The sequence below is a fragment of the Megascapheus bottae genome, chromosome 13 (assembly GCF_031878675.1).
Source record: "Megascapheus bottae isolate mThoBot1 chromosome 13, mThoBot2.hap1, whole genome shotgun sequence".
NCBI lineage: Eukaryota > Metazoa > Chordata > Mammalia > Rodentia > Geomyidae > Megascapheus > Megascapheus bottae.
In genome coordinates this window covers 19,287,264-19,310,692 of record NC_143521.1, presented here as the reverse complement: position 1 = coordinate 19,310,692, position 23,429 = coordinate 19,287,264, and the positions used below count along the sequence as shown (strand labels likewise).

Sequence of the window (23,429 nt, the reverse complement as noted above, 5' to 3'; positions counted from 1 at the left end):
GCAAATTGTTGTTCAGTGTCCACATATGCAAATTGTTATACATTGTACAGGTATGTACACTGTTCATATACAAAAAATATATGAATACACTATGGTCATGTTCATCCACCATTCCTCTTTCCATTTGTCCATTCCCCTGTCTTTCTTGTCCTTACTCCTTTCAGCCAAGACATGTTTCAGCTTCCTGATATTCATTTTGTTAATCTGTGTGATCATTGTACCAAGGGTTACACCATGGAATCCTGTGTGTAACATGCTTTAGTTCGTTTGGGCATGTGAATACGTGTGTGACACTGTGTGTTTACAAGTGTGTTTAGAATTGAAGTCTAACGCCACATGTGAGAGGAAACATATGCCCTTTGTTTCTCTGAGCCTGGATTGCAGGAGAAACCTGAGGAGATGGGTGGGCCTGGGTAGACAGAGTGGGGATAGACTGATGGAAGAGGTGACTGTGATCAAGATGCATTGTACCCATAAATCATTGTGTTAAACTGAGATACTCGACTCGTTGAGATACAATGACTTAAAGAACAAAAGAAACTCCTGTGTGCAAAGTTTTGAAGAAAATAATTTTAAAAAGCCTAAAAACTATACATATAAATGCTATAGCTGAAAACAATGCTTTTTTCTTCTTGGCTAAAACAAAAATACCCTTTATCTCTCAGCTGTTTAGTAACAGCTATGCACTGGACATCTATCAACAATAATGTTCGTTTATATGTAGCCAGCCTCCAGACATTGGAGTTTTATAGCTACTTCGCAAAGTTATTTATTTCTAGTCTTATATCTTTGATAATTTACAATGCCTATGTTTTGTTTCCCTAGTCAGAATTCATTCAGCCAGAGCAGTCTCCTCCAGTACTGGCCAAGGGTGATGTAGCCCCAGACATCAATTCATACTCTTTTTTTTTGCCAGTCCTGGGCCTTGAATTCAGGGCCTGAGCACTGTCCTTGGGCTTTCTCAAGGCTAGAGCTCTACCACTTGAGCCACAGCACCACTTCTGGCTTTTTTCTATGTATATGGTACCAAGGAATCGAACCCGGGTCTTTGTGCATGCTAGGCAAGCACTCTACCATTAGGCCAAACTCCTGGCCTCCACTTCATACTTTTTTACTTCAAAGTTTTTGTATTTTGTAAACGATCAATATAAGTGTCTGCAGGATGCTTTTTGAAAAAGGCACTTAAAGTGTGTTACCTTTTGTATGCACACAGAAAAAGAATTATTATAAGAATCATTTAGATGCCAGGTACAATGGAGATCCAAAACTTTAAGACAAATATGCTCTGCTTTGAGGAAAAGAAAGAATGAAATGATACAACTGTCCATTCCAGTTTTTCTAGTACTTGAACTCTTGCAGTAACTTGAATTTGGTCCATATGAGAATCATTTCTGCTGCTGTCAGTGCAGAAATGAAGGCGAAAACGAACTTGAGAATGCTATTCTATCCTGGCATGTGAGGAGTTAAATCCTGAAGCAGAAACTCCAACCTTTGCTAATGCCCTTGCCACATACTTGGCTGTAAAATCTGTGAAGTAGCCTCCTTCCGGAAGTCAGCTTTTCTAGCAATACTCTAATTGGTTAAGTATGTATTATGGTGCATTTAATAACTGAGCTCCTTCATTTTCAGAACAAATGGCACCCACATGCTTGCTATTAACCTTTCAAATACAAATAATAATATATACTAGGCTGTCATAAGGTGAAGGGTATATATTTCCCTCATATACACACATTTGAAATGCTATCTGTTCTTTAATGAAATGACAAGACAGAATTATGTCAGAAAACAAAAGAGTAACAACTGATATATTCTATATAATACAACACTTTGAAGCTCAAGAGTAATTTAAGAGGGTGGTCTACAGTAGACTTCCTTTTCCTTATTTAGAAAACTAACCAGGCTTTTATGTTACAACACAAACCTGAGATATGTTGCAATTGTTTGTAAAACTAATTAGTCTGGCTGGCCAGACACCAATGACTGGCATATGTAATCCTAGCTGCACAGGAGGCTGAGATCTGGGGATTGCCATTCATAGCTGGCATGGCAGGAGAAAGTCTGTGAGACTCTTCTCTCCAATTCACCACCAAAAATCCAGAAGTGGGAGCTGTGGCTCAACGGGGGGAACACTGGACCTGCCCCCAAAAGCTAAGGGACAGCAACCAGGTTCCAAGTTCAAATCTTAGCACCAAAGCCTGTGCACACATGCACACACACACACACATATACAGGCTAGTCAGCTGCTAATAAAATGAGAATACATGAGTTACGTGTAGATAAGGGTAGGGTTGGGGAAAGCTTTACAATTTTTCAAATAATCACATGGAAAGGGTATACACTGTAAACATTGCCAACACAGAAAATTACCTGACCCTTCTGTGACTTCATAAAATAACTCTCCAGGTACCACTAATAGCATATTCATATTAAGTCAGCAGACTCTCTCTTCATTTAAAAAAATCATCAGGCATACATCCTCAGGAGAACTGAAGAAAAAAAGTGGCTTTTGCTCACTTACTAAGACGAATTAAATGTTATGCTAGCATAAAGTAAATATAAATGTATGTTAAGTTCTAGTCCTTTAATATAGGAAAAAAACCTTTCCTTTGAGAATGTAGGAAATTCAGCTGGACTTTCTTACATAAACCACACCCATATTATTAACTAAAAATGCCAATTCCATTTTTCTTGTTTTCAAGGATGAAAGAAATGAAATACTTTGGTGACTTAAGAAACCTTTGTTTCCATTTCCTAGAGTTCATATCCATATGTTTCATTTATTTCAGATGACCAGATCTACAAGGGGATTTGGCTTTATTGCTGATTTTTGGTATTCTTTCCTTTTGTTTGTTTGCTTATCTGTATTTAGGAGGGAGAAATGGAACAAAGGGTAGCAAATGCGGCAGTGGCACTCACTAGACACTATGTTGAAAATGAACTGTACAACTTGTGGTGGGGACAGGAAGGAAAAACTGGAAGAGCCTGAGGGCAGGCGAGGCATTGTCTGAAAAGAAAGATACTCTTGGCCGGGAGTTTGGCCTAGTCGTTAAAGTGCTTGCCTAGCATGCATGAAGACCCGGGTTCGATTCCTCGGTCCCACATACATAGTAAAAAAAACGGAAGTGGTGCTGAGGCTCAAGTGGTAGAGCTCTAGCCTTGAGAAAGTCCAAGGACAAAGGGGCTGTGGAGGTACGTCGGGGAAGACTGCTGAGGCGACTGCATTAGCGGCGGAATTGGCAAGAAGCTATTCAAGTTCCTGAGGAACCAAAGTAAAATTGTAGAACATAATGGATGGAGAGGAGAAAACCTATGGTGGCTGTGAAGGCCCTGATGCCATGTATGTTAAGTTAATATCTTCTGATGGTCACGAATTTATCGTAAAAAGAGAACATGCACTAACATCAGGAACAATAAAAGCCATGTTGAGTGGCCCAGGCCAGTTTGCTGAGAATGAAACCAACGAGGTCAATTTTAGAGAGATCCCTTCACATGTGCTATCAAAAGTGTGCATGTATTTTACCTACAAGGTTCGCTACACTAACAGCTCCACTGAGATTCCTGAATTCCCAATTGCACCTGAAATTGCACTGGAACTACTGATGGCTGCAAACTTTTTAGATTGTTAAATAAAATAAATTATAATAAACTTAATTTTTTCAGTATTTAATAACTATAGTTCAGTTAGTAATTTTTTCACATTTAGCATGTTGCCTGTGTGCAATTGAACTATAAAGAGTTAATTGCAAAGCAGATTATCTTCTGTTCTTTTGCATAGCAGAGTTGAAATTTGTTTGCTATATTGACAAGTAAAGGACATTTTCACAAACTAAGAAATAAACAAATAATGGCAATTCATAGGTCATTTTGCTTTATCCTTTGGATGTGACTTTTAAAATAAAACAATCATAATGTAATAAATACTGAGCTGGGCACCAGTGGCTCATACCTGTAATCCTAGCTACTCAGGAGGCTGAGATCTGAGGATCACCGTTCAAAGCCAGCCCAAACACGAATTAACCACCAGAAAACTGGGAGTGGCACTGTGGTACAGTGTTAGCCTTGAACTGAAGAGCTCAGGGACAACCCCCAGGCCCAGAGTTCAAGCCCCACGACCAACACACAAAAATCTCGACAAAACTGAAATGTAGGCATAAATGAACATGTCTTACAGATAAATGATGGGGCTAAGTATTTTTATGTTTTTAGTGTTTTTAAAATACTTTGATCTTATATCTGCTTCTTACAGCATTACTAGTTATGCAAATAATTACATGAAAAACTTGTTTAAAAGTCAGCCAAATCATTGATTTTTATAACTCAAACGATTAAGAGTTGGAATTTCTTATGCTTTTTTTTTATAAAGAGCAGTATTGTTTTAAGTATCATGTTTTGTTTATTGCTACAACTTAATGTCTTTATTTAAAAGCAGTTTTGGAAGTTATTAGGTACAAATGTTACAATAGTAACTGAACTGTAGCCAGCTGGTCAACAAGTGAACTATATAACTAAAGAGTTCCTGTGCATTGTATGTTTTGAGCAACTCAAAGTATTGTACTTGTGTTGATTCTAAAGCTTCCTTTCTTGGAGTTACACTTGTTTAAATGTATTTTGAAATACTCTGTGAGCTTTATCTAGTTCTTAAGAGCTAGACTTTTCTGAACTATTCCAGTCTTCCGCCATCTAGTTGGAATGTTGTAAGAATCTTACAATGCACTCATAGTATATGAATTATCTATGAAAATGTTTCAATAAATATACTGCAATCAGTGGGTCTTCTCAAAAAAAAAAAAAAGTCCAAGGACAGTGCTCAGACCCTGAGCCGATACTCTTTACCTGACTTCTGTAACTGTAACTCCTCTGTATTATACTTCACCTTTATAATAATAATAAAAACTATTTTAAGCAATAGAGAAAAATATATATTTAATCAAGGTGGACTTGAGTTGGCTCAGGCTGATAATCCTAGCTATTCAGGAGACTGAGATCTGAGGACCATGATTCAAAGCTGGCAGTTAAATTTGTAAGATTCCTATCACTACTACACGATATATTTATTTATTTATATTTATACTTACATATAATTTACATATAAATATATTTGTATAAATTTAAATTGTAGGGGTTTTTTTACAATCTTCTCTAGATACCGTGCTGCACATAATATGACATTAATTTTTTAGCTGTTCATTTTCCTTGGACCATTGCAGGAATCTAATTTTCATACTAATATCTAACTTACTTTTCATGCAAATACCTCTTTCCTAACTCCCATCTATATTTGATTGTTTTTCACAAATATTTAAATAAATTCTATAATCACGATAATTTGTATTATTTAACACACTGTTAAACAATGGAATAAGCTGTTTGGGAATAAATAAAGCTATGACTCAACAAGTGAGAGCTGAAGTGTATAGAATTATAAAGAGTAGTCTCTTAGTCAAATCCTTCAGGAAGCTTTAGGATTTAGGATTATATTTTACAGAGGAAGTGGAAAGTGTTTATTACTCCTTTAAGCAAAAGCCAAACAAATAAAACAATTTTAGTGGTTGAAACAGTTGTGGACAACAATGTGTTATGAAACTATACTAATATATACTAAGGGAATTGATAAGTCCTTCAATTTTTAAATATAAACAATCTAGATCTCAAATGGAAAAAGTATATACAATACATATATATAATGATTTTGTCCTGTATCTTCCATTTCTCAGCTGTTTCACAGAGAATAATGTTGCCTAAAAGTATGTATAAAATAACTAAAAACTTCAATGGATACCAGCAAAATCAGAAATGTATTTAATGCTTAATAACAGTGTGGAGGTAAATATTTCTAGGTTTCAAAATCTGACTGCAAAATGTAAAGACCTGAACAGCAGTGCTCAGATTCCCTTGTGGCTTTCAAATACTAAGGATTGGGTTTGAGTTTTTCACTTATCAACAGTAAGTACATATCAAGTCCTTTGATCTGTTTTGTATTTCCAAGGTGATTTTTTTAAACTCCTCTCCTTTCACGTGCAGAAGAATTATCTTCTTTGCTTTATATTTTTATCAGGTGGAAAACATTATTTTATTTTTATTCCTCTAGTATTCGTGTTAAAGTAAACAGAGAGGGGGCAAGAGGGAAAAAATCTGGAGAAAAACGAGGAAGAGGGTAACAATGTTCAAAAGAAAAAATTTAAAAAAATAGAAATATGCATAGTCACTTCTCATATTTTCTAAGAAGAGGAGTATACTGATGTCTATAACCTGTCTTAGAACATGCTAAATACTTACAAACCTTTTCCTTTACTTGTTTTTCAGTGTAAATAACTGAGGAGTATAAATGATATGTTCATAGCAAATTTGATTTTCTCATCCTATGGCTTCAGACTAAAGTCAGTAAGCTACATTCTGGGATGAATTCTCTAGTGTTCTAGTCTTTAATTTCTATTGATTTTATGCTAGAAACACACCATTTCTTAAAAATCTACATACACTGTTACATACCTAATACGATACCTGGCAAGTAGCTATGTTCATTATATATTGTCAAATATTAGAAGGAGGAAATGAATAAAAGTCAAGATTTGCATATCTGATTGCTGCAAAAAAAACCTCTATAATGTATGTATTATCTCCACTTGAGGAAGAGAAAATGGAGCTTTTTAGACATAAGCACACACACATATTTTTGATTAATAGCAGTTGCTCAAGTAAAATCCTTGAGAGTAATCTTGGTTTTTTCCATTAATCCCCTTGTCATATTCAATAATGACCAAGGACTTTAGATTTCATCTTTTGAATTCTGTCCTGTTCTCCCTTCTGCCCCGTGTACACATGAGCCTACCCAGCTCTTTTACCTAGTTGTGGCACTAAATATAAATATTTAACAACTGGCTCTCTGAAAGCAAGGAAGCCTTGATTTGTATTGTTGGCCATTTATTGTGTGTGTGTGTGTGTGTGTGTGTGTGTGTGTGTGTGTGTGATATAAAGACATTCACCATGGTCAGTTTCCAGCTATCAACGTGATATCACTAGGTTTTGAGTGTGTGCATATTTCACTTCAATTGAAATACAGGTGGAAACATTGCAAATAATTGTAAGACAAAGAAATCATAATATATGGTAAGATGATTAGAGAGTAGTGAGTTTTTAGTAGCTACTCCCTTTGTTCTAAAAGCTAATTGTGAGCTTATATTATTTAGTTGTTAACATGAGTTGTGTTTAACATAGTTTTAGCTTGCAAATTCCTGCAATTTTAACAATGAGCTCTTGTGAATTGGTTCTGTTTGACCTCGGAACACTGCCCAAGTGAGAATAATTTACTCTCCTTCCTTCCTTTACACAGCCACTCCTTGTCAGAATAAGTGATAAGGAAAATTGCATGGTACCCCAAAAGTCTTCCTGGCCCACTGATAGAACATACATAACCAATGGAGACACAGATGTTTTCTTTTTACCAAACCATCTTCATTTGTGCTGTCCTGTCAACACATATTTCTTTGTTCTTTATTGTGCTTAGCAATTTACTAAAAAATTAAAAGGTCCATTTACTATAGAAATGTGAACATCCTCCATGACCAATACTGTTCAAAATTTTTTTTTGCCAGTCCTGGGCTGGAGCTCAGGGCCTGAGCACTGTCCTTGGATTTTCTCAAGGCTAGAGCTCTACCACTTGAGCCTCAGCACCACTTCTGGCTTTTTTCGATGTATGTGGGACCGAGGAATTGAACCCAGGTCTTCATGCATGCTAGGCAAGCACTCTACCACTAGGCCAAACTCCCGGCCCCTGTTCAAAATTTTTTGATGATCAGTCTTTTGATGTCTCCGGGACTGAAATAAAAACCTCAAAAGTGGGGTTGGGAGTTTGGCCTAGAGGTAGAGTGCTTGCCTGGCATGCACGAAGACCCAGGTTCGATTCCTCGGTACCACACACAAGGAAAGTAGCTGGAAATGGTCCTGAGGCTTGAGTGGTAGAGCTCTAGCCTTGAGAAAGTCCAAGGACAGTGCTCAGGCCCTGAGCTCAAGCCCAGGACTGGGAAAACAAACAAACAACTCAAAAGTGATTGCAAATTATCCCGGATTTCTCTCCAAGAATTGGAAACAAGAGATTTTTGCTCTGTTGCCATTTTTTGTTTGGAGGTTTTCTTTTTCCCTTGTTGGTTTCTCTGCCTTTGGGTGGGTAAGGGGAGACCAGAAGTGGAGGGACAAAGGGTTAGAAAATGCAACAGGGGTCCTCACTAGACCCTATGCTCAAAATGAACTTTACAACTTCTGGGCAGGGATGGGAGGGGAAAGCAGGGAGAGAGCAAGGGAAGGGGTGATATTGTCCAAAAAGAAATGTACAGTGGGCTTACAATTACATAAGACAGGTGAAGAGAACATCACCTTTATAATAACAATAAACTTTTAAACATTATTCTCCATTTCTGCATCCTGAATAAAGTAGAAGAACAAGGGAAAGAACCAGGAAGACAGGTAGGAGAAAAGCAGGTGAGAAGTAACAAGGTCTAGTCCTGGCCTTTGAATTTGAGAACAGTCCCCTACTTGGCACAGCATGTAACCCTCTCACCACTAAGTAAAAGACCCAAAGGGGAATGGAGCTGCTCACCAGAGTCCACGCTGCCCTCTCCAAAGCCACACCTAACGCTCACACGGCCTGTGCCCATTTCAAGGCCAATGTAGACTTCTTACTCAAGTTCTTTCCTCTAAGGGAAGATTGCTCTGAACCCTGAGCCAAAAGGGTAGCCAAGAGAGTCCTGGTACCTCGTAGAGAAGCTGGGATGCACCTCATATTTGTAATCTGAGTGTCCAAATGAGAGCATGCCAAGGTGTTCTCATTTGTTATGAGATAGTGTGAAGGCAGAAAATGAAGGAAGCAGGCTATGATTTCAAATCCGTCTAAGGCCTCTAAATACCAGAGGTGAGCCTGAGGAAAAACATGCAGAGAAATCAACAAATGGAGAGGCTGCAATGTGTTTCTCCCCAGTGTCCATCTTCTCTGCATCCTTCAGAAATGAGGGGGCCTTCCTTCTTGACTCTACATATTGACAAGATTTTCTATCTCTTTGATCCTGGAGAAATGATATATGCATAGGGTTGTGCCAGCCCAACCCTTCCCTGGCCCAGTTCCTGCTGCAGTTGCTCATCTAGGGGCCTGTACTTAAGAACTTTTCTTTTTTAAATCAAGTTATTTCCTAAAGGATTTCTCATCTGCAAATGCTGATGATTAATTAGTTGCTTCTGTGTGTTCAAGTTTCCTTTCTTACTTCTAATGAAGCCTAACTTTTTTTTAAAATCCTCAGTCCTAATTCATCTTGATTTAGTGTCAGTGACAGCCAGCAGTGAGCTCTGGGGCACAGATGTACCTTGTCAGTGGCCATCCTTCCACATGCTGTCTCTGTTAGGACCCTAGTGGAAACCAGCAATTACTGTCACAGCCAACCAAGAGCTGATTTCAGAGCCATTGCCATTTGCTTGCCATCCAGAGACTGAGAGGCTATTCATAGATTTAGAAAAGCCAGGTTCTGTCCCTAGAATATCTCTAACAGGCTTTATAGCTCTATGATTATACAGGCCAACTTTCTTCTTCTTTTTTGGTCCATTGTGGGGCTTGAATTCTGGGCCTGGGCACTGTTCCTAAGCTATTCAGATCAGAGCTACCCCACTACCACTTGAGCCACAGTGCCACTTTCCGTTTTCTGGTAGTTAATTGGAGATAAGAGTCTCATGGATTTTCATGCCTGGGCTGGCTTTGAACTGTGATCCTCAGATCTCAGCCTCCTGAGTAGCTAGGATTACAGGGGTGAGCTACCTGCACCTAGCTCTGTATATAGGCCAGCTTTCTATATGAAGAATGTGTGTGTATGTGGTATTCTTTTCTAGCAAAGAACAAATACAAAATGGAAGCAACTTCCAGGAACAGTGCTTCTGGAACTCCAGGTTCTACTACTACCTCCGTAATTACCTTCACTATCACTGGTGATGCCTATGATCCAGCATGTAACTATTATCTAAAAAGACATTTCTGAGCCCCATGCTGGTGTTTCACATTTATTATCCAAGCCACTCAGGAGGCTGAGATATGAGAATCATGGTTGTTATCCTCCCCCCACACTGGAGCTTTCCTGTTTCTGGAGTTTTAAGGCAAAATCCCAGTTCAAGTATGCCAGTAAGACTGAGCTCAGCCACCCATCCCCATACACCAGTTAAAGAGACAAGTCAAACCAGATAAAGGAGTTCTGTGACCCTAAGTCTACCCTCAGAGTACTGGTACGAACCCTAAGTTTAAAACAGAGGAAGAATTAGGGCAAGGGATGAGAGGGTTGCATAACCAAGCAGTCTTGGTCAAACTGTGGTCTGGTTGGTTATTGCCTGAGTGTTGGTTCTTGAAGTCTCTGGAGACTTTACCACCTCTGACATCACTTGAGAACAAGCTGGTCCCAGGAGATGAAGGCTCCTGCTATTCACTAGCCTGGGAATTTGCCCTCCGGTCTGTAGGGGCTGTGGCCTGTTCCTCTAGGCTCCTCTTGGCTTGGAGCCCTTTAGGTTCCTGATTAGAGACGTTTATCCTGGCCTTTCCCAGAGTCCCAGGAGATTGCCTGCTTAGGACCATGACTAAAGGCTGTCAGGTGTCCTGGGTGTTTGTGGGCTTGAGGGGGTCAAGAACCGGATATCATGAAAGCTGACAAAAAGTGCCTCAGTAGTTGTTACCTTTGTGCCTGTAGCCTTGAAGAGGGATGCGATGGATTTCGTATCCCTGGCTTTCAGACACACACTCCTCGAGTGACTAACAGCTATGTGCTAAGCAAGCATATGACTCACAATTTTAACACAAAGGAGACAGAAAGAAAATGAAATCAGGGATGCCATTCTTTTAGCTTGCTTTTGGTTAACTTCTGAGACCTTAAAGTAAGGAATACTGATTTTTTTTAAAAAAAACATCAAATTTCTTAGCACCTATAAGATTCCTTCTAGTCCATTCTTTAAAAATATCCACTTGTGTTCTATTATTATACATAGGACCTGTTTTTGAGTCTCTGAACGCATTCTTATAAAGCAATTTGCTTAAGTGTAGGGGTTTCCAACGCATTGCTTCACAATAGGAATCATGTTTGAAGGGAAACCTCTACCATCCCCTCCAAAGGAATGCCCAGGCCTACTTTCCTTTTTCTCTTATAGATTTCCTGGAACTTATCACCCATTTAGGATTGTGGTGAAGGGGTATTTCATGATACTTTTTCTCTTGCCCCAAATAAAACGCAATTTTATCCATCAACAGTCAATGATGCTTTACTTTATCAGTGTCCAGTTAGCCTTCTGAGATCACTCGTAATTATGTGTAAACTATTTTATGTTCTCTTTTCTTACTCATTAAAAAAAAATAGGGCTGGGAGTTTGGCCTACTGGTAGAGTGCTTGCCTAGTGAGCATATAGACCCGGGCTCAATTCCTCAGTACCACATATATAGAAAAAAGCCACAGGTGGTGCTATGGCTCAAGTGGTAGAGTACTAGCCCAAGGAAAGTGCTCAGGCCCTGAGCTCAAGACCCAGGACTGGCAAAAAAAAAAAAAAAATATATATATATATAGATAGATAGATAGATAGATAGATAGATAGATAGATAGAGACAGAGAGAGAGAGAGAGAAATTTCCGGTGAATGGTAACTAAAGTTTGGCCTATTCACTTGTTCCTCTAAAATGCAAGAAAAATGAACTTTTTACCTCTAACTTCATTACACATGACGGACAAGCTGAGTGTTAAAAAACTAACCTGATGTTCAGTATTGTCATAGCACAACTAATATGGAAATGAATCATAGTTATAATAGCCATATTTGGCTAGTTGAATTGGCAAGACTTATGACCACATATATTTAGTTTTGATACTTGAGTTACCATGAATGATGTTCAAATATATTTATTTATTTTTTATTGTAATTAGTAAAAGGGTTACATGATATTTGCCAGATAGAAGGTGCATTAATTCACATATATTGATACCCTTTCACATGTCTTGTTACCCATTACCCTCCCCCCACACCCCCCACCCGTCTTGGTTTTCCCCCCTTCCCTATCAAATTTCAAATAACCAAATACAAATAAATTCATTATATCAGATAACAAAGTGAGATACTGTAACAATATCAGATAACCAAGGGACAGCAAAGGAGATAAGAGACAACATAGTACATTAAGGACAACAATCATTCATTATATGGCTTTTGTTTCAATATCCTGGAGGTCCTTTCAATTAGCTTCATACTATATGTCAAATATATTTAAAACAGAATATTTTTCTGAAACAAAAGCATTTTATTAAAGCATGAAGTAAAAGAAAAGCATCTCAAGAAGTAGAAAGAGATATAATCATACAAAGTATACTGTGTTACTCAAAATTAATTATTTGGTTTGGTCATTTAAAAATTCTTATAAGTGATCCTACCTAAAATTATTGTTATTGTAATATACAGAGGGGTTATAGTTATATTACCCAGATAGAAGGTGCATTACTTCTCACACATTGATACTCCTTCTCATGTTTTTGTTCCCATTTCCCTCCCTCCATCACCTTCCAATCATCTTGTTTTACCCCCTTCCCTTCCCTATTTCAAATAAACTAATAAATGTATATACAACATGCCACGCAACAAAGTCAGGTACTGTAACAATATGAGATTAACCAAAAGGCAACACAAGAGAAGAGAAATAACATAGTACATTAAGAACAACAATCACACGAGATAAAGCCTTTGTTTCCATACCCTGGAGTTTCTTTCATTTAGTCTCAAAATTGAGTTAATCATAATTTTTTGTTCATAACCCACTGTCACTATTTGTCTACACACAGCTTACTTGGTAAATACATATAACAGACATTTTAAATATGAGTATATATATATGTATTTCTTACACTTATCATAAAAACTAGAATATATATAAGATGTACATGTATGTATTTTTTTTTATTTTGTCAATCCTGAGGCTCAAACTCAGGATCTGGGTGCTGTCCCTGAGCTTTTTGCTCAAGTCAAGTGCTCTGCAATTCCAGATTTTTTAGTGGTTAATTGGAGATAAGTCTCACATGCTTTCCTGCCTGAGCTGGCCTTGAGCTGCAATCCTCAGATTTCAGCCTCCTGAGTAGCTAGGATTACAGGCGTGAGCCACCAGCAGCTGGCCTAAAAACGACAATATTAAAACACATTTGTATTTTTCTCTACTATTCTATACCATCCTTTCCTCTTTCAACTCTCACTGGAGTAACTATCCTGTATCCTTTGCATATCTTCTATTCTACATTTAGTGATACTAAGATTTCAATTCAGGCTTCATACTTTCTACCACTTGATTCATGCCCTCAACTCTTTCTCTCTCTTAAAAATACCATTCTATGTTGTAGGTATCCCTAAAAAGCATTTTACTGGTTTTCATTAATTTTTAATTTTATAATAATGTATGTTATGTACAATGGTCCACAATTTTAATTTGTCTTTTGTTGTCTAAACATTCATAAGCATTGTTGGGTACAGTGATGACTTCAATGCCTATCATTCTTAAACTCTTTCTGACTCATCTTCCCTTCACCATCAGATGAAGTTTTCTGGATAAAAATAAATGGATTATACACCAGTTTCACATATCCATAGAGCACAGACAAAATTAAACTCAAGTAAATCCAGTCAATATTATGCTTATACTCTGAAGGGAAAGAATAAGACAAAACATATAAGCAAATCAAGGCTTTATCATCCTTTAAAAAGATGAAACTAAATGTAATTTTTACATTGCAGTTGAAGTGTTATATTGGTATCATTAGAATTGAACTTTCTACTAAAGTATTTCAACCAAAATGTTGTAACTAAGAAATGTGTCCTGATGGAGCCAAGTTTCACCCATATGTATTTTATGAGTAGATGTCTGGTAAATGTACAGAGTCTAGAATTTACCTATAATGCAGTAAGAAAGAAAAGATTTGTGTAATTATAATTCCTTTGCCTTATAAGTTCACTCAGATGGCAGAGTTGCTAAGCAATATTCATTCTCTGTCAATATACTCTATTTTTTAGACAAGCATCCAGGATAGTTTTCTAGATGTTTGGGCCACTATCTTCTTATTATTTTTCCTCCCCAGTTCTCTGGTTTTCATGTCATTACTTCTGTTTTTTATTTTTTTCATTACTTCTTAAACCTTCATTCCTACCTACTAATTGATTCTTAACTTTGTTCCCTTTTCAGTTTTTGAGACAGGCCTCATTTTGTGGGATGCAGGCTGGCCCTAATTTGTGCCTTGTCCTACTTTAGCCTCCCAAACACTGGGATTAAAGGCTTTTATCACTACATACATCTTCTCTTTGTTTTTGTTACTGTTGTTGGTTGTGGAACTTGAACTCAGAACCTAGGTGCTAACCTTGATCTCATTTGTTCAAGGCTAGCAATCTACCACTTAAAAGCTATAGCTTCACTTCCAGTTTCTGAGTGGTTAATTGGAGATAGAGTCTCATGGGGACTTTTCTGCCTTGGCTGACTTCTAACTGCAACCCTCAGATCCAGCCTCCAGAGTAACAAAGATTATAGGCATGAGCTCCTGGCACCTAGCTGGCTCTTCGTTTTCTTAATAGATGAGGTATAACAGACCCAAAAGATTAACTGCCAAAAAGCTGTTTTGCCTTTCTTTGAAGACAGAGAAAGAAGCTTAATTTCTAGATGCTCCTCAGCTCTTTAGGTGTTCAGATCTTTCTAGTGCTCCAAAAGAGTACGGACTTAGAACATTGACTATTTTTATCCTTCAGTGCAAGTACTTTTCAGGCTATATGATCCCAATTTCTCCAAGTCTTAATTTGATTTGATATTAATAACCATGATTCATTTGAAGTGACTTCATCTTATTTATGTCAGAGACCATGTCCATATATCCTAATCACTATTTAGTCATATTTACTATCCAGAATCCAATCAGTTCTTCCTGTTCCAACTCACTTATCAAAGCCCACTGTCTATGAACTCACCTGAGGCTGCTGCTTTCTCTTTGAAGCAAAAACATGGAAAGGCAATCCTGCTGGTTGAGTCAAGACTACTATCTTCTAATGTTTCTGATGTTGCCAAACCTTGGATACTGTACTTGAACAAAGATACAAGAAATCTTCCTTTCCTTACTGCTGCCTCACATCTGGATACCAAGACTTTGTGGTAGCCCCAAGGCCAAGGCCTTGGTAGAAGTAGAAGCACCTCTTTTCATAAGTCTCAGAAATGAGTCTATGACATTGTATCAAGAGAAAAATATTTACAACAGATGCTGTGCTCTGCAACTCCTTTATCTCATCCTGCTCCTTCCATGATAATCAAGTCAGACCACCCACTATATTAGCTCCTTAAATTTTTCCATATTTATGTGAATCCTTTCCTACTTATATTGCCTTGAAAAGGCTTTAATATGCTGTTCTTGTAGACATCTCATTAATAGTATGGCTTTTTTCATCTTCATTCTCTTACCAAATGATCATATCTTTGTGGAAATGAATAGGTCTGAGTTGTTTCCAGTATCTCATTAAACCTTTTAGTCATCACCCCTCTGGGCTTAAATGGCAAAGAGAGAAAGGAACTCAAATAACCTCCCACATATCTTCTCCCCAACAAACCTACCATATCTTCAGAGCGTCTGCTATAAAGTATGTAATGTGCATCTGATGAATGAATGTGCAAACTACTCCTACCTACTCACAACTGCAGATTCAAAGATCACTGAAGCCTGAGAAGGGAAGAGGGAAGAAAGACAAAAAGGCCCCAAGAATTCCTACACACTCAAATGTAAGAGCAGTTATGATTGCCACTAAAGCAGAATCTTCTTTTCTGTTCTGCAAGCTCCTTTACCCTCCTCTATACAAACAATAATTGCTCTCTAACAAGTCATTGCAATCACAACTGGGTTTTCTCTGTTCTGTTTCCAACTTTTCATTATTTCAATAGTTGATGATTCTCAGCATAACCACTTCACCATAGCGTCTATCAGCATATTCATCTCTAAATTACTAATGATTAAAAAATACACTGTGGCTAAGAGAATTAGGAAAATTCTCTTCGTTAGAGCTTAAAATGAGGTGGTACAGAGGAAAATGGCATACCTTTATATGATAGGAATACTTAGTGTTCTTGTTTAAAGTGTTGCCTGTGAGTCTTGCAAAAGAAGTTGGCCTGGAAATATGGCTCAAGCAATACAGACGCTGTCTATCAAGTAAAAAGCCCTGAGCAAAAACCCTTCTGTTGCAATGACAACAACAAAGACAAATGCAAGAAAAAAAAATAGTCAGGGCTGGGAGTTTGGCCTAGTAGTAAACTGTTTGCCTAGCATGCACAAAGACCCGGGTTCGATTCCTTGGTACCACATACTTAGAAAAAAAAAAAGTTGGAAGTGATGCTGAAGCTCAAGTGGTAGAGCTCTAGCCTTGAGAAAGTCCAAGGACAGTGCTCAGGTCCTGAGCTCAAGCTCAGGACTGGCTTTTATTGTTATGTACATCTGTACATAAAAACAAAAAAGCTGTAGTGGCAGTCAGGGGTCAGGGGGAAGGTATCTTCCTGATTTCTTCAGGTTAGCTCAAACCTGCCCAAGTGAGAATTGAACTTCTGTGTTAATAGGTCCTTGTGGTGGTTCCCATCCTAGCAACATGAACTCAGGCCTGAGTTCTGTCCCCGAGCTTTATCACTCAGTGTTAGTGCACTGCCACTTTGAGCCACGGCGTTACTTCTAGCTTTCTACTGGTTACTCAGAGATAAATACTTCCTGAAATGTCCTACCTGGGCTGGCTCAAACTATAATCCTCAGATATCAGCTTCCTGTGTAACAAGGATTACATACATGCATTAGCCAACTGTGCCCAGATTTTATTTATTTATTTATTTATTTATTTATTTATTTGCCAGTCCTGGAACTTCAACTCAAGGCCTGGACACTGTCCGTGAGCTTTTATGCTCAAGGCTAACATTCTCCCACTTTGAGCCACAGCTCCATTTCTGGCCTTTTGGTGATTAATTGGAGAAAAGAGTCTCATAGATTTTTCTGCCTGGGACTGAGTTTGAACCGTGATCCTCAGATCTCTGCTTCCTGGTAGCAAGGATTACAGGCATCAACCACCAGCACCCATAAATAAAATAAAGGTATTTTTAAAGAGCTATTTGGTTCCCTGACCCAATTTATATTAAGAACATGAGGCTGCAAATAATTAAGTGGCATGCATAGGTCACACTTAAAGCATGAAAACATCCCATTGAGTATGATCTTCAAGGATCCTACATTTGTATATTTTTAAGTTAAATTCAATTAGTTAACCTCCCCTCACCTTGTGCCCACACTGAGAAAAGATCATGTGAAAACAAGAAGGCAGCTGTCTGCAGGCCAGAAGGAGACTCCTTAATGCAGTCTCTCTTGGTATGTTAGAACCTCCCAAACTAATTTCAGTTACTGAAGTCAACCACCTACAGTATATTATTATGGCAATTCAAACAGACTAAGACAGCTCTGAATTCATTTGCATGAACTCACGATACATGTTAATCTTAAATATATATGTCTCCAATGACAATTCAATAACAAAATGAACACCTGTCATCTTAGTGTTTGTCAATACCATTTTTCACTGCAAATAACCAGAATTCCCTGGAGAAGTAACTTGTTTTAGATCTAGAATGGAAACTACAAGATATGAGATTAATACAACATATCATGGCAGAAAGCGAAAAGGCAAAGCAAAAAACAGCAATGAGGATTAAGTCTAAAGAGTTTATAAAACAATTTCAAGAAGCTCTGATGGGTGAAAGTAGATGATCTGAACATCAGTGAAAATAATAATGAGAAAAGATGGTGCATATCAAATATTCTTCAACTTCATTTAGCTATGATAAAAGACTCTCATTAGTCAGCATTGAAACACATTAGGGAATGAATTCATTATTTTGAAAATAATGAAATAAAGTAAAAGAAGCCAGCATTTATCATGTCTTTCTATATTAACCTCAAGCACACACTTGATGGAAAAATTTTTCACTTAAAAGAAATATCCCAGTCAGGCCTCAAGGGCTTAGATCTGTAATCCTAGCTACTCAGAAGACTGAGGTCCAAACAATTTCAACTCAAAGTCAACTCAGGCAGAAAATTCTTCAATTAGAGACTGCATCTCTAATTAACCAGCAAAAGGATAGCTGGCGGCATGGCTCAAGTGGAAGAGCACCGAGCCATGAGCAAAACAACTGAGTGAGTATGTATATATAAGAGTCCTCAAGCTTAAGAGCTCAGGGACAGCACCCAGGCCCAGAGGCAAGATAGTAGTCCTGAGCTGAAGAGCTAAGGGACAGTGCCCAGGTCCAGTTCAAGCCCCATAACACACATAAATTTTTTTTTTAAAAAAGTGTCCCCAAGACCAAGACATGAGAAAGGGTATCAATGTATGTGAATTAATGCACCTTCTATCTGGCAAATATAATGTAACCTTTCTATTAATTACAAAAAAATATATGAAAAAAGAGTCCCCAAGTTCAAGTCTTAGTATTAGGGGAAAAAATCCCTAAGGCAGGGAAAAAGTAAAGTATAGAGGCAGTAGACATGATTGAAATAATTTATACCGTGCACTAGAAGAGAACAATGAAAGCTGTTGAGATTGTTTTAAGATAGTGGGTGATTGAATAGGTGATTTTGAGCAAGGTACATTGTATTTAAGTATAAAAATATCATAATGAAAATGTTTTGAGCAACCAATATAAGCTAACAAAATGAACACTATAAATATATATAAAAATATATTTTTTTTGCCAGTCCTGGGATTTTGCCAGTGCTCAGGGCCTCAGCACTGTCTTTGAACTTTCTCAAAGCTAGAGCTCTACCACTTGAGCCTCAGCACCATTTCTGGCTTCTTTCTATGTATGTGGTATCGAGGAATCGAATCCGGGTTTTTGTGCATGCTAGGCAAGCACTCAACCACTAGGCCAAACTCCCAGCCACACTATAAATATTTTAACAATAAATAATATCAATGCCTTTAACAAAAATATCCCCAGAGATAAGTTTAAAACCAGGCTTGGGCAACATAGCAGTTTCTAGACTAGCCTGAGTCACACAGTGAGGTCCTATCTCAAAAACCTATTTTGAAAAAGTATAAAACAAAACCAAGAAGCCTATCTAACACAAGCAAGTACATTGAATAGGCAGTTTTCAAAAGAGAAAGTACAAATGGTCGATCAATATGTGAAAAGACGTTCAGCATCTGTAGCAAGCTAGGGAATGTCGATCCAAATCACACATATTCCTTCTCATCACAGTCAACATGGCTACCATCAAAGGAAATCAAGTGCTGGAGAGGATGCAGGGATGGAGGGACTAGACCACCTTTCTATACACTGTTGGTGAGAATGTAAATGAGTCACTACGGAAATCAGTGTGGAGGTTTCTCAAAAAACTAAAAGCAATTAGCATTGGTTTCGAGTTTTTTTGTGTTTTTTTTTTTTTTTTTTTTTTTTTTTTTTTTTGGCCAGGTGTAGGACTTGAAGTCAAGGCCTGAGCACTGTCCTTGGACTTTACTCAAGGCTAGTGCTCTAGGGCTCTAGTCCTCTAGCTCTAGTGCTAGAGCCACAGAACCATTTCTAGCTTTTCCTGTGTATGTGGTACCAAGGAATCGAACCCAGGGCTTCAAGCATGCTAAGGATGCACTCTATCACTCGGTCAAACTCCCGGCCCTGCAACTATCATTTGATTCTGCTCTATCACTCTTGGCATACACACACACACAAAATCAAAGCCAGTATATAAATGCCTACATACTCAATGTTCATAACAACACAATTCACAATAGCCAGCTACAGAACTGGGCTAAGGGCCTAACTGTAAAATATGTTAGCTATTAACTACTGCAGTATGATTATTGTATGTATGATTATTGTGTCCTTCCAGCTCCACATACTGAAATCCTGTCAATATGGCAGTAGGAGGTCTTTGGAAGTAATTACATCATAATGGCAAGGCTTTCACAAACGGGATTAGTATCTTTATGAAGGAAGTCTCAAACAGATCCTTCAACAGAGTACATGGCTCCAATTCTTCCCAAACACCACATGCACTGATGCCTTCCACTTGGGCTTCTCAGACTCTAGGAAGAAATTCTGTTGTTCATAAACCTCCGAGTTTAAGAAATCTTTGTTATAGCAGTCTATCCAAACCTAGAAAACAAGTTGTTAATCAAAGTTGAATTTAGTTTATTTAGTTTATTAATGGCCCTTTCTCCCAGTAGGTGGAGCTATGATGCTTGTTGACTGGCTTCCTTTCAAAATTCTAGCACAGTTGTGGAAATGTGGATTCTTAAACTAAAGAGGCTTTGCCCTGAGATTTTTTTCTTTTGATATATTGGTTTTCTCATCAAGCATCAGCATTATTTAGGTTATTTCCCACAGTGGCAAATACCTATATGCATGGCAAGAATATGGGTATTTTTGAACATGATCTCCAATGATTCTACTTTACATCCAGAGCTGGCAACCACTGGCCTGGCAGAAAAAAGAAAACACATTCCAGGGAAGAAGAATATAGAGGAGAAGTAATATGATAAAATAAAAGCCTTGCATAACAAGGCTTTAGAAGGTTTAGTGTTTAATCTAATCATAAAGTACTTAATAAATTGCAAACATAGTGTTACTCATTTAGAAAAGAACAAATACTTTTTGGCCTAACTTTTAGAAGACAGAAACTTCATTTTTAAAAATATCTCCTACCAAATGTATTGTTTTGTAAAGGTGAGCATGCATTATGGATACTTAGTTAGTGCAGGCTCTCCTTTGCTTTGTGGCCATTTCCAATAAGTTGGAGTTTGTCAAAAGCAGCCATCTTGCTGAAGATGAATGAGTTACGGGCATATTCTTAAAGCCATTTTCTTATTTGTACATGATTGATCTTCATCTTCCTTTTCGATGCCATTCTGTTTTTCTTTTTCTTTCTTTTCTTTTCTTGTTTCGGCATACCAGTTGAAATGGAAACTTGTAGGATAATACACTTCTTTAGGAATTGTGGGTTAAAGGTGTGTGTGTGTGTGTGTGTGTGTGTGTGTGTGTGTGTGTGTGTGTGTGTGGATGGATGCCAGTCCTGGGGCTTGAACTCAGAGCCTGGATATTGTCTTTAAGCTTTCTGTCTTAAGGCTGTTGTTCTACCACTAGAACAAAAATTACCTTCTTACAGTTATGAACTTTCCCCAAAGTTTTGATAGTCATATGAAAACATTCATATTTGTAAAATTTATAATTTTCTGTCATTTGTATTCCAAATAGTCATTTCTTTGCTTGTCCTGGGGCTTGAACTCAGGGCACTGTCCCTGAACTTCTTTTGCTCAAGGCTAACATTCTGCCACTTGAATTACAGCACCATTTCCGGCTTTTTCTGTGTAGGTGATACTGAGCAATCAAAGCCAGGGTTTCATGCATGCTAGGTAAGCACTCTACCACTAAGTTACATTTCCAGACCTAAATATTCACTTTTGAAAGCTAATATTTTACACATAACTGTGTATTTTCTTTTTAAAGTGGGCCCCACTAAGTAACCTAAGTTTCAGACCTCACAAAACTTAGAGCTACTTTGACTTCCACGGAAGTGTTTTACTAGTAAAACGGGACATCCAGTCATAGTTAATCTAGCGCTGAGCAGGCAGCATACCAGTATAGTGCTCAGTTACCCCCAGTGCACAATCGTCTTATACAATTGGGGGACTACAATCCACTTTAAAAATGTTATTACAAACATCAGTGTTTAAGACATTAGTTCCTCTCTAAGCAAACTCCTAAATGTTATGAAATTATGCCACCACCCTTACTACCCTCCTCATACAATTATAAAACTCTTTAGATGGCTATATATTAATGGTCAACAGTATAAAGAAAAAGAAAAAGAAGACCTGCGTTAAATAAGTTGAAGATGGGGGGAGGACATCATAAAAGATAAATAATAATTAATAAATGGGGGAAATCTTTAAGAAAATTGCACATAGATTGTATATACTCCCATAGTTTTTTTTATTATTTTTTGACAGAAAAACTGTATGGAAAATTTACAAATAAGAATAGAGGGCAAGAAACTATTTTCAATTCCTTAAAGCCAAATAATTCTCACCAAATGAATCATTTCTTCCATTTTCTCCTACCGCTGTCTTCTGTAGCCAACCTAAAGTGGCAATTGTTGAACATGATTAAAGAATGCAATTGCAGAAATATCTTGGTTTGTGTTCATGAATATGAGTTAAAAAATAAGGCCTTTGTTGAAACTTCAATTGTTCCCCAATTTTGTTAAACTTTTTGGATGAATGATATGATTTTTGAATATCAAAAACAAAGATTTCCCCTATTTTTGGTGCTATTTCACATTGTAGGTGCTATGTATAAAATGTACTTTCTAACTTTGATCTTCATTATTAACCTTCTCACAACTACTTTCTCATGTTTAAATATAACCAACAAAATAGTACATTGAGATTTGATCTGCAGTTTGATTGACAGATTTGTGGTGGAAATTATCCTACGGTGTCAATCCTCGATCTCACTACTGAGCGGTACCACACCTTAGCACAAAATGATTGCCTTTCTACCACACAGTAAGTGTGCACTAGGTATAAATAGTAGGTATACATTATTTTCTGCATAAAATGTATACAAAATGATTACATTATGATGAGTTTTAAGTATTTATTACTTTTGCTTTAAGCATAATGCACCTCATTATAAGATTTCACTTTTAAAATTAAAGCTTGCAAACTTCATGAATGCTCAACACTCAGCCAGTATAGGCCAGCCACCACATACCTTTGTAATAAAGAAGAGAATCAGGATAGAGGAAAGAGAAACAATGTTATAGTATTCAATTGGTGTACATCTGGAAATCTATTCTGTGCCAGGCATTGGGATTTATCAAGAAGAATCAACGCTATTGTTTGTTGTAAAGAAAGTTACTGTATCATATGACTCACAGAAACCTGAGCAAGAAATTATACCTCATAACAAAATTTGTTGCAATCCTTGTGTATAGAAAGCATTTCAGAAATGCTTCAGAAATTTCAAGAAACTGTATGAAGTTTGGTTACACCCACTTGAAGACCAGAAAGTGAAGAAAATAGCACTAGGAAAAAAAACATGGAAAACCATGAGAAGGGTGGACAGTAAGATAAGGCTGGGCTAGTGAAGACTTAGGAAATACTAAGAACATTTATCCTATAGATTACAAGAAACTTCACTACTTTTGAGCATAGGGGAAAAGGCATGCACTTAGCAGCAGGAGGAAATGTCATGCCTTTCAGACATGACATTCTAGAAAAAAAAAGTGAACAGACTCTACTTCAGGTAAAACAAATTAGAGAAAAGAAACATTTCAAAATGAATAAAAGGGTTTTGCACAAAAAAACTTAAAAAACTATTCATTTGTAAAATATGAGAAG

General features: G+C 37.4%; 1 protein-coding gene and 1 pseudogene across 1 annotated transcript; both read left to right on the top strand.

The window, feature by feature from the left end:
* The first annotated feature begins 3,184 nt into the window (after nucleotides 1-3,184).
* On the top strand, nucleotides 3,185-3,644 carry LOC150055626 (elongin-C). The gene has a single exon (XM_090344036.1). It carries the CDS (start codon nucleotides 3,291-3,293, stop codon nucleotides 3,627-3,629), a length of 339 nt encoding a protein of 112 aa, XP_090200162.1. The 5' UTR covers nucleotides 3,185-3,290; the 3' UTR covers nucleotides 3,630-3,644.
* Nucleotides 3,645-9,887: 6,243 nt separating this feature from the next.
* Nucleotides 9,888-23,429, top strand: part of LOC150055625 (interleukin-10 receptor subunit beta-like) — a 50,659-nt pseudogene continuing 37,117 nt past the window's right edge.

What these genes read in the sequence shown, in the direction of transcription:
- LOC150055626 (XM_090344036.1), top strand. Translation starts at nt 3,291, where the DNA reads ATGGATGGAGAGGAGAAAACCTATGGTGGCTGTGAAGGCCCTGATGCC.